We start from the raw sequence: 11,431 nt of genomic DNA on the forward strand, positions 1-11,431 counted from the left end.
TTTGGTACCATATTGGCCTGAATATAAGCCTCACCTTTTTTCCAAATTCTGACCATGAAAAGTTAAAGTGCGGCTTAAATTCACGACCTTACAAAACTTGGCTTTTATGATATTCCTGCTGAAACAGACATACGGTAAAATGGAACGGGTGTGAGTGCCTGCGGAATTTTAAGGAAGCGGCTTATATTTGGGTATTGTCTTTTTTTCTTATTTCCCCTTGAATTTTAAAGGTGTGGCTTATATTCAGGTGCAGTTTATATTTGGGCTAATATGGTAGATCTAGAATGCAAATGTGAAAACAAAGAAATTGACTAGGATGTCTCAGAATCTCTGAATTATGGAGCAAGCAAGCTTCTTTCCATTATTTTCCCAAACACCCTTACATAAAATAGAAGACTGGGGCTACAGCAGTAGGCACTACAACAGTAAGTTAGGCACTACAACTCAAAAAGTATTTCTCTGCAGTTTTTAAAAATGCTAAATTATGACCCCTTTCTGCCATCTAGTGGTTCTGTTAGGTTATTATAGAGTGGCTCAGTGTTCTGTTTTGCTGGTTGATTTCCAGGTTTGAAAGTATTTGAGGGGATGTAACACATATTCCCACCCATCTCTTTTCAATTCAGAAGCATGGCATTATAAATGCTGAAGATTTGCAAGCACCAATTTCCCATTATGTCTGTAAGTAAGCAGGCACTTTCTAGGCCCACCTTGTTTTGGTTATAGGATAACTAGAAATATATATCACCACCATTCCTAGCAGGGTTAAGGGCACAATTTTCTTGAAACCTATCCGAAGCGTTTGTGATTCCCACATTAAAAGCAAGCAGGTTTAGAATTTTCTATACATTTCAAAAACTGTTTTTTGTTCAAGGATCTCATTTCCCAAAGAGGTAAGAAGTTCCAGGCAGGATTTCTGGCAAACTCCCTTGTGAAGAAATAGTACTAGAGGCTATTATGACTATCTCTTTCAAGGACAAATCAGAACCTGAGGAGCTGTTGGTGGGGGGTAGCATTTGTTGTTCAGAATCATGTTTGTATCCATTACTGCAATCATTACTCATTTTATCCACAGCAAATGTAGGGTTTATGGAGCAGAACCTGTAACAAAACTTACATTGTCAGAACCCCCCTTTCTACTGTGCACAAGTCTATCTATAGCTGTTAGACTTGTGGCTATATAAAGCACCCACGTTTAGAGACAGTGTAATTGCTCCTGAACAACAATTCCTGGGGAGTAGCAGTGGGGAGAAGCTTTTGCTTTCATGCCCTGTTTGTACATTTAAAACAGGACTAAAGCCCTAACAAGTGGACACTCATGGTAGAGAGACATTTGCGGACAAAGAAGATCCCTGGATGGTTAAGTCTATGGGGTTGTGACACTCATCTTGTTTTCAGGCCAAGGGAGCCGGCGTTTGTCCAGATACAGCTTTCTGGGTCATGTGGCCAGCATGACTATACTACTTCTAATGGAATGGGAACTCCATGACAGAAACTAGAGTGCACAGAAACCCCATTTACCTTTCTTTCACAGTGGTACTTGCACTGGTGTGCTTTCACAATGCTAGGTTAGCAGGAGCTGGGGCAGAGCAATGGGAGCTCACTTCGTTGCGCAGATTCAAACTGCCAATATTCCTATCAGCAAACCCAAGAGGTTCAGTGGTTTAGACCACAGCGCCACCCACATACTAAGTCACAAAGTCACAGCTGGAATGGTGTTCTCACTAGGAATAAATAATAAAAACACTTCCTGCAGTAAGGGCACAGGCTAAACTCTCAGGAGCTGAAGACTACACATAGCAAAGGGCTGTAGGAAATCCCCTCTTTTCCAAAAGGCCATCTCATTATTTCAGCATCAAGCCACTAAATTCAATATGATTCAGAAGAGCACCTTATCTTTCTTAAATTGTCTGTATTGTTCTCCACTAGAGGGCAAACTTGATCGGCATTTAAAAACAAGACCCTGAAGCAAGACAAATACTAATAACAGACGTCGCCTCTAATTGTAATGAACATTTTATAACAGAAAAAAAATCACACACAAAAAAAATAACATTTGCAGAAATATTTTTTGTTCAGATTTCAAGTCTACGTTTTCCTCCTAAGTAAGTTAGGATCAAATTATCTTACATTTGACTAACACCAGGTTATTTCGGCAGGGTAAATTATTGTTCAGGAAATACCCCCCTCACCCCAATTATAGAGGAAATGCATGCCTTCTGATGCATTGGCAACAATTCCTACAGTGGCCCCCTCGGCCAATCTGAGAACTTGAGATGGCTGATATGGGGAAAGATATCTAAGTCCCAAGTCATGCAGGTCTTTATAACTTTACATGTTTACTATGGTGGCATCTCTGGAACATGTACCCCAAACACGTTCCTTTAAGTAGCAGATGTAAATGCACATGAAGGGAGCAATTCAGTCCTATATATTAAGGCTCAGCGTAACAATCCTTTGTGGAACGATTGACCGAAGGTTCGTCATCAAAGTCGTCAAAGTAGTCTTCAGCTAAACGAAGCATCTGCCTCACTGCCATAAGTATCAGGATATCAACATCATTCCTCAGTTCCAGCTCTGAGGAATAATTTTTAACAGGAACTATATGAGACAGAGGGATGCCAAGTTTCACTTCTATTAGCCGCATCTGTAAAGAAATTAAAATGTGATTTGTTACCAAGGGAACACTATTTTTATGCCCCTTTGGTTCCACCAGCTGACACAAGGCCACTGCTGGCCATATTAATTAATTGCATTTTTATGCCCCGTATCTGTACACTGACCCCAAACAAAAAAAAATTCAGGGCCACTTACAAGAAAGAAGGTCCAGTCCATTTCCAGGTCCAACTTAAAAGTGTTGGTTTAATGCCCTATGACCTTTAATGCCCTAGACCAGGGTGAGCCTCACTGTGACCCTCAGGATTTTCCTCGGGCCACACGCTCTCCAAACCTCAACAGCCCTGCTTTGCACATCTAGAGCGCAAAGATGTTATGACAGTTTTTCATAATACAATGCAATAAAAAGCAAACTAATCTAAACAGAAAGAGAAAGAAAAATGCAAAGGTAGCTCTTAAACCTTATCTCACACAGAAAGGGATGGACCTTCCCAGCCTCTCAGCCTGGGACCTCTTCCCTTTCCTGCCTCTCACACAGGGAAGGAATCTACACACATATTTAAAAACGCTGTGAAAATGCTTTCTTAAAAAATGTTTTGAAAAATATACCGCACTGTCGCCAGCTAGTGTCACTTTGGTATATTGCATTTCACACACCTTTTAAAATGTTTTATTTGCATCTGGGTAGCTGAGTCCAGGGACATTTATCAGCCAGCCATTACCTTCAAGTGTATATTCTCATTAGAGGATATAGAGAATATAAAAAAACCCAAGAAGTAAGAGCAGAAGCAAAACAAAACAAGGAAAGAAAAAGTAACAGAAAGATTAAAATATTAAAGAAAAGCCTGACTAGCTTTAAAGATAGCTTTTAATTTAACAGTTCACCTGCTTCTGAACAGCCATGCTTTTGTATATGTATGATATATCTTCTTCAACAATCGGACAAATCTGCTCCACTTTAGTTAGAATAACAAGCTGTGGGACACCTGTAAGAAGATTAGCTTATAAAAAAGGAGTACAATAAATATTTGTTTTTTCCTTCTGAATTGGGAATAGCCACCACAATTATTATTGTGATTTTTTTTTAGCAATGAGCAAAGAACTATTTGAAGCCATTTTTAAAAATATGAAATAAGATAGCAACTACATTGAGGTTGATCAAAACATAAATGTAAAATAAATTAAAAAGACTGACCAAAACTGTTCGCTTTTCGACGGATGTCTTTCAGTTTTTCTTCCAGCTTCTCAGGGAGGATCTCAACCTTGGACCCATCAATAATGAATGCAACACAATGAATCCGGTCTTTTGGAGAGGGGCATTTGATATAGTATGGCATATTGGGGCTCATAACACAGGATGGATTGAACTGAAAAGGAAAGGGGTAATAGAAGGAAAAATATAGGATAGCTGCAACGGAATCAAATTCCAAAAGGTTGTGTGAGAGACATAGCAATGGATGAACCTACATACAAAAGATGACAGCCCCCATGTAGTGCTCATGGAGCAGCCATCTTTGATAATATAAAGTGACCATTTGTGCATACAGGTACACCGAAAATGACATGTAGTCAGTTGCCGCCCCATTTTGAAAAGCATTTTTACCCAGTGTGGTGAGGGTGTAGTACCTGAATTAGTACTCTGGCATTCTCAATCTAGTACTGAGGATACCATTACAACAAGCAATTTCCCAAATTCTCCTCCAAGGGCTTTTCCACATTGCCTCTTCTTCCACTGATTCCCCAATCAATTGCATCCAATCAATTGCAGATGGAAACTAAAAACCCAACCATGTTCAGGCTGCTCAGCATGATAAGCTGATCTGTGAGCTATTTCCCAAATGGTTTCAATTTTTTTTTTTACTCTGAAAAAGATGAGTTTTGATGGCATGGGCTGAAACTACCATGGCTCCATGATCAGCTTTCCCCAAGGACCAGTCTTCTAGCAACTGTGTTTCCAAGCCATGTCATGGATTTGTAGATGTAAATCAGTCCTTAGCCTGGCAAACCACTTGGGAAAATAAAACTACGCTTGCTGGGGTTATAATGGTGGACCACAGGAAGTGTGATGTTTGCATTATAGAAGTAAATTAGAAATGAAAAGCAGAGGTTCCTAAATGATCATCTCTCGATCTAAAATGAACAATAGAGGATGCATCTTACCGAGTACCGATCAGGAATATGGCCCTCCAATATGCTGCGCACGTCCTCAATGTCCAAACCACCGTTGGGTTGAGCTTCAAGTCCCATGGTATCACAGAAGATGACTGGGAGTGGGGTTCTATCACTTCCGCTTTTAAGATGATAAGTCCTATACTATTTTTTAAAAAATGCAAATAACACCATATTGAAATCTATTCCTATCTGCTTTCCTTTCTATTTTACATATGTAAATGACAAATTTCACCTACTAGTATATATACTAATCAACTGTAATTTTTGTGGCTCTGTATAAAACCACAGAAGTTCCATTACACAAGAAACAGGTTAGAAAGGCAAGTTAAGTATGGGTTTCTGGCCACGTCACGAGTCAATGGCAGTAGCTCCTTGCTGCCCTCCGTGGGCAGCAAGGAGGTTCAGGCAGAGGAAAGCCAGGATTTATGTGCCAAAAGTTGTGGTAATGTTCTCCAGTGGGATCTGGGGAGCTCACTGCATCCTGCTGTGCCAAGCAAGCCCGTATCTGGATGTGTGTCCCTGCCATAAACGAGCCTCCGTCTCCAGCGTTATTTGGTTCCACTTTAATTTGGACAATTGGCATTAATCAAGAGGCGCTTCTGTGCCAACATATGCTTATGGGTTACAATCAGTCAGCTGCCAAAAGGACTGGGCTTGGCTCCTTGAAGGTATCTGAATGTTTTCTTTGCAGCTTGAAAATCCTTACAACAGCCGGGAAAGGAAGGGGGAGGACAAGGTGTTTTGTGCTTTTTATGGTTTTCAAATGGTCTCCTAACAAGGGCTGATGGGAGTTGTAGTCTAGGAACCCTAGTTGAAGTATATATTGAATCTCATGTATCATTTTGTTGCCATTAGTTATTGGCCAACATGTTTAGAAATACAGTGGTATCTCTGGTTATGAACTTAATACGTTCCTGAGGCCCATTCTTAACCCAAAACCATTCTTAACCTGAGGTGTGCTTTCGCTAAAGGGGCTTCCTGCTGCCGCTGCACAATTTCCATTCTCATCCTGAGGTAAAGTTTGTAACCCAAGGTACTACTTCCGGGTTAGCAGAAAGTGTTTGTAACCCAAGGTGTTTGTAACCCGAGGTACCACGTTATCCTTTTTGGAGCTCTAGACTGCCAGCTTAGGATATCACCTCTGAATAATGTATCATGTACAAATTTTACCATCTCAGCAGTTACCTCTAATGACAAATGGTTTGTTTCAAAACGCAGCCACAATTGAAAGAATGAAGTTATTTCCACTCAATAACCCTTATCTACAGGTCTGCAGATTTAAAAGGCTTGTGAGGCATGAATTCTCCTTTCAAAATGGACATTCGTTATAGCTAGGATAAACAATGTATTTTGAAACAATACATGCATTTGAAACATTGATTGAAAAATACTGAATGCATTTTAACTTTTGCTTTAGCAGTGCAGAGCTACCTGCTTTGTCAGACTTGTGGAATCTGATCCTGCTGCAGCTTGACTTGACACGTAGCCTCGGAAAGTTGAATACACAGAGTTGAAGAAACTGGACTTCCCTGCTCCAACTGGCCCAGTAAGCAGAACCCGACACTGGGGCACAGCACTCAAGCAAGGCTTGAAAGTTCTTATTTCTTTCATCAGTGCTTCCCTTTTCCTGCCAAGGTAGCAAAATAAATCTGTCTATTAACCATATTAGCTTAATCATATCTACATATATCCTGGTTATACAGTGTTAAAGCTGATAAGCAAAGCAACACTCTATTATGTTGAAGCCTGAGGGTTTTAATTGTGAATCAAATGAAGATAATGTGTACAAACCTTCTGAAATTTAGCACAGAGTACCTACATGTTTAGTGACCTAAACTGGCCACATTTCAGACACAGCTGTTGAGAAATTGCTTAAATACTACCTCCAAAAAAAAATTCTCTTTGGAGACTAATTTCTGCTGTTTACCACCATGACCTGCCAGGCCGTTAGGTCCAAGTTACACCCACCTTCCCATCATCTGACGTTACCTGAGGCTAAGGTCATGACAGGTAAAGCTGTAGCCTCAAATAGCACGGTGCATGCTTCTGTTTATTCCCCAGTGCTCCCTGATAGCCCACAGATGAATTTAGGTTAGCACGGTAGACTCCAATGCACCGCCAATGCATTTCATATTGGGTTGTGGTTTTGCAATATCAATAAATTCTATTTTGATGTTAAAATGGAGTCATTTTGAAATCAATCATTAATTTTATTTCTAGCACAGACTTTTGAAAGGGGCCTGCCGGACCCAGCATGCATAGTGATACCATTAAAATAAATGATGTGCAAGGGTTAAGGATGCTGTTCTATATCTGCAATGAATGGAACGGGATTTCCTTCTACACTGACTATAAGGCTGCCGTATAACTCTTCTTTTGGACTGAAGGGGGGCGTGTTCCAAAAACACAACTGGAGGTCATCCTGAGATGGTAAGGTAAAGGTAAAGGACCCCTGGACGGTTAAGTCCAGTTGAATTCGACTATGGGGAGCAGCACGCATCTCTGCTTTCAGGCCAAGGGAGCCAGCATCTGTCCACAGAGGTTTTTTCTAGGTCACATGGCCAGTTTCTGGTGCACAGGACACCATGATGAGTGCCAGAGTGAACAGAAACGCCATTTATCTTCCAACTGCAACGGTATCTATTTATCTGCTCATGCTGTTATGCTTTCAAACTGCTAGGTTGGCAGGAGCTGGGACAAAGCAACAGAAGATCACCCCATCGCACAGATTCGAACTGCTGACCTTACGATCAGCAAGCTCAAGAGGCTCAGTGGTTTAGATGGTGTACCTGAGAGGATGGCTAGCCAAGGGAGGAAAAGATAAGAAAGTGACACCTGTTAGAAGCAGGGGTTGGGAAACTCAGGTGCAGAGGCCAAATGTGGTCCTCCAGGCCTCCATCTTACCTCTCAGAACTCTCCACAAGCCACACCCCTCTCTTGGCCCTCACTGGTCAAGTGCTTTAGCCCAGCTGTAATGTGCTCTTGAACTGGGGTAACTTTGAAACCACTTGGAAATTATATGAATTAAATTGTATATAAATGCCTTAAATAAATAAATGAAACAATGCCCCTGGCTTGCCTAAATGGTGTGTGGGGTGGGGGGAAATGGGGTGAGAGTGTTTCTCGAGTCAGTAACCTACTCTGCTGTCCATGTCATCTCCCGCCATGGTTTTTCCAAAATGCTACTCAGCCCTAAGGAGAAAATAAAATTTGATATTAGCAAGAGGGCAAATCAACGGGTTTCAAAAAATGAAATAACTTTTAAATGATTGTTTCAGCTCACCTTCAACTCGATATACTTCACATTCCAAAAGGACTTGGTCATTTCCATGTAGGTCTTCTGCATTGAGTGTGTAACTGTTAGTGTCAGCATCTGTGGTAACACTATTCTTGCTTTCAGACAGGAATACAAGTGTGTTAGCTCCAAAAGTAGGACCATATGCACTATTGTCAAGGACAGCCTCAACAGCATTCTTGACTGGGAATTTTAGTACGCTGAGCTCCTGCTCTTTCCCTTTCAATCTAAACAGGAAAGCATTGTTATCAAACAGGTATCTCCCAGCTGAAGCATAATTCTGTTCTGTAAAGCCTCCAAAGATATAGCCACTTGCATTGTATCCCACAACTACAGTTGGGCCCTGATGGTCGCATTTGTTATGAAATGCATTGACATTGTAGGTATGCAAACTTGCTTTATAGAGAAGGCTTAGATGTTGGCATCCCAAAATATCCAGCAGCGCCTTTCTCTCAGTTTTGGTCAATCGAGATTGGGCCATCTTTAATCTGAAAGAAATGAGATATAGTAGGAATATAAATATTTCTGGAATTAGGAACAGCCAAACCTAGGTAGCAGAAGGTCCGAAGTTCAATTTATAGCATCTCAAGACAGGTTTAGGCGATATCCCTGTCTGAAATTCAGAAACCCACTTCCAGCCAATGTAGGCCAGGACTGTGACGATTTGCTACAAGGTAGGCGAAAAACCAAGTGGCTGGTGCCAATTTGCCAGTTGGATAAAAAATCCTACCAGGCCCCTTGGGCAACCAAGGTGACCAACCACAGGTCTATAGCAAGGTCAAGCACGAAGCGATGAACTAAGGGGAAGGGTGGGTGTGTGATCCGTTGAAACGCGGCAGCGCAATGAGGGGCAGGAGCTGCCGCGGCTGCATTTGAGCGGCTAAACTCCACCCCCAAGACTCCCCTTGATTGGTAGGCTGCCTGGGAGCGCAGCACGGCAGCAGTGATGGCAAACAGGGGCCGGAATGCCCAATGCAAAGCGCAGGAACAGCTCCCAATCACAACTCCGGGAGGAGGAGGAGAGGCTCTTTCAAACACATATGCCACATTTCTCTTTCAAACCTCCACAGGGTAAATGTTAAGAAGACTTCAGTCCTACAGCCCCACCCAAGACATGCTAGAAGCTGGAGAACAAGCTTTGAAAATAAGAGCCTTTGAAAATAAGAGCCTTTGAAAATAACAGCAGCACAGATTTGTGCTGCTGGCCTGTGAACTGCAGCTGCGATACTTACTTAGGGGGCTAGGCCCCATTGAACATGCCTGAGTAAGCATGGGGAGGAGGCTTGTTCTGTGCGTGCCTTCAGCTTGCTGTATTAAATAAGCATCAGGTTTCATGGTGATCTGCAAATATAAAGCAGCTTTCCCCCAACTAACGGTTGAAAATCAGAAAGCACCACTAGATGGTGAAGAATAATATTTTTCTTTTCACATGGACAATACCAGCCGAGGCTTTCTGACTCCACCCAAGATATTAACACATGCTTGTAGATAAAGTTAGAAAATTTCGGTGCCCTCCCGAAAGCTTCCCTTTCACTGAAGGATCAGATTCAGAAAATCTCTCACAAGAATACATGCAAAGCAATTGTTAAGCTGAGCTGCTGAATCACCAAAAACCGTATGGAGCAGCCAAGCAACCGTTAAAAAATCCCCATTCTATTTTAATAGCTGCATGTGGCAGGAAAATATCATCATGACATGATCTTACCAGCTTAGGGGAATTTTTTTTCCTGTTTCCAGAGCTCTGTTTTACTTCAGATTGAAAGCCCGGGAGCGTCTGCAAAGAAGCCTCTTCCCTCTGAGAAGCAGCTCGTGTCTGCAAGGGAGAAACGAAAGTGAAAGTGCAGAGGTGCTCAGGAAGCAGAAACACGTGTTCTCAGGTTTCCTGGAGTCCGTGACTATGTAGGGGGAAATGCTCTTAGGGAGGAAGGTAGAACTAGAATAGAAATTTCTTGCAAGATACCTGACAGTAAGACAGAATCCTACATAAAGCTGAAATGACTGTGAGCATATGGGGAGGGGTGCAGTGGGTCTTAGCTTGTGCAAGAGCAAATGGCTCACATTCCTGAATCCAGGCTGCAGAGATCCTGCAAATGGGTGGGGATGAATGGCTGCTCTTGGCTGATAGAGGGCCTGGCTAATGCAGGGAAGAGTCTGCTTTCCCTTAGCTTGTGCAAGGGAGCATGTCCTCCCTCAAAGAGGGCACGTGTTGTGGTGAGACCTGGAGACTGGCCCTCTGGTTGTGGGTAGGCACATTGGTCAGCCATAACACCCAACTGGTAGGTCCCTCATTGCTGGGTTTAATCTGGCCAATAGGGTACTGTCTAAATGGATTGAGGGACCTATAAATACCTATGCATGTGACCCAGAGTTTCCTCTTTCGGCTTGTGCATCGGAGCACCCGCCCACCTCTCCCTATATTTAGGGCATTTTGCGATTGACCTTGCTATGCCATCATGTGTCGTCTGTCGTTGGGACAGAGGTATGGCAGGAATTTCCCCCACTTGACTGATTGGCTGTTGCCACTTGGGTTTTGCCTGCCACGTAGGCGAACTTGTAAGGTTGTGGATAGGCACTGGTTCAGGTGATAGGGATGGGGGAACAGTCTTGCCATCCCTATGTAAAGGATATTCTGTTAAAGTAATCCAGGGACTCAACTTGGTTTGGTCAACCCCTGAGAGGGAGTTGTGCCCGTGCCTGAGTCCCGGAGGGCATCTGGGGAGTGGACATAGTCCGTTCCCGAGCTTTCCGCCTACCTCAGGTTTTCACCCTTGATAGAGCTCCTGCTCAGCACTACCTGCAAGGGTGCAGGGAGTTATTCGAACCAGAGCCTGTGCAACCACTCACTTTCTGTAATCAATAAAGTTGTGTCCTAAATTCTGCCAAAAACCCAAACTAAAATTTGAGTCAAATAGGTTTTTATTTAGAGGGGAGGTCTCTGGGTCTGAATGGATGTATACCATATATCCTCAAACCTTACTTACTGCTGAACATGGCCTAGAGGTTGCAATGCTTGTAGTACCAGTACCGGAAAATGAGGCTGGTGTGTGTGAATGCGAGTGGGAAGAGTGACATTTGTCTCTGAACCCTAATAATGTCTCTTGCTTGCCTGGATTTAGGATGGGGGTGGAACGTAGAAACTAAGTCTTCTGTGCAATAGTAACAAGCTCCCTGCAGGTGTTTGATTTCTGGCCTGACTGCAACCAGGCCAGTCTTGCATTAGTGTTCCTTTAGGGAATGAAGGAGTCATTCATCCCAATGAGCAAATAGATGTGTACCATATATCCTCAAACCTTACTTACAACAGGCCAGAGTGACTTACTTCTCTTCGTTACCAGGGCTTTTTTTTTTTAA

At 42.6% G+C, this 11,431-nt stretch overlaps 1 protein-coding gene across 1 annotated transcript; it reads right to left on the reverse strand.

The window, feature by feature from the left end:
• Positions 1–1,997: 1,997 nt before the first annotated feature.
• On the reverse strand, positions 1,998–9,901 carry LOC128415578 (interferon-induced protein 44-like). The gene is made up of 8 exons (XM_053391964.1): positions 9,786–9,901; positions 8,069–8,568; positions 7,926–7,977; positions 6,217–6,412; positions 4,774–4,926; positions 3,809–3,980; positions 3,499–3,599; positions 1,998–2,644 (listed from the first exon to the last, which is right to left on the reverse strand). The coding sequence occupies exons 2-8, from the start codon at positions 8,559–8,561 to the stop codon at positions 2,432–2,434; spliced, it is 1,380 nt and encodes a 459-aa protein (XP_053247939.1). The 5' UTR covers positions 8,562–8,568; positions 9,786–9,901; the 3' UTR covers positions 1,998–2,431.
• Positions 9,902–11,431: the final 1,530 nt, after the last annotated feature.

This window comes from Podarcis raffonei, chromosome 6, assembly GCF_027172205.1.
Source record: "Podarcis raffonei isolate rPodRaf1 chromosome 6, rPodRaf1.pri, whole genome shotgun sequence".
In the NCBI taxonomy this organism is placed as follows: domain Eukaryota; kingdom Metazoa; phylum Chordata; class Lepidosauria; order Squamata; family Lacertidae; genus Podarcis; species Podarcis raffonei.

Coding starts and splice junctions, on each gene's coding strand:
- LOC128415578 (XM_053391964.1), bottom strand. CDS start 8,561: ATGGCCCAATCTCGATTGACCAAAACTGAGAGAAAGGCGCTGCTGGAT. Junction 3,981..4,773: donor ATATTCCTGATCGGTACTCG/GTAAGATGCATC, acceptor TTTCCTTTTCAG/TTCAATCCATCCTGTGTTAT. Junction 3,600..3,808: donor TCGAAAAGCGAACAGTTTTG/GTCAGTCTTTTT, acceptor ATCTTCTTACAG/GTGTCCCACAGCTTGTTATT.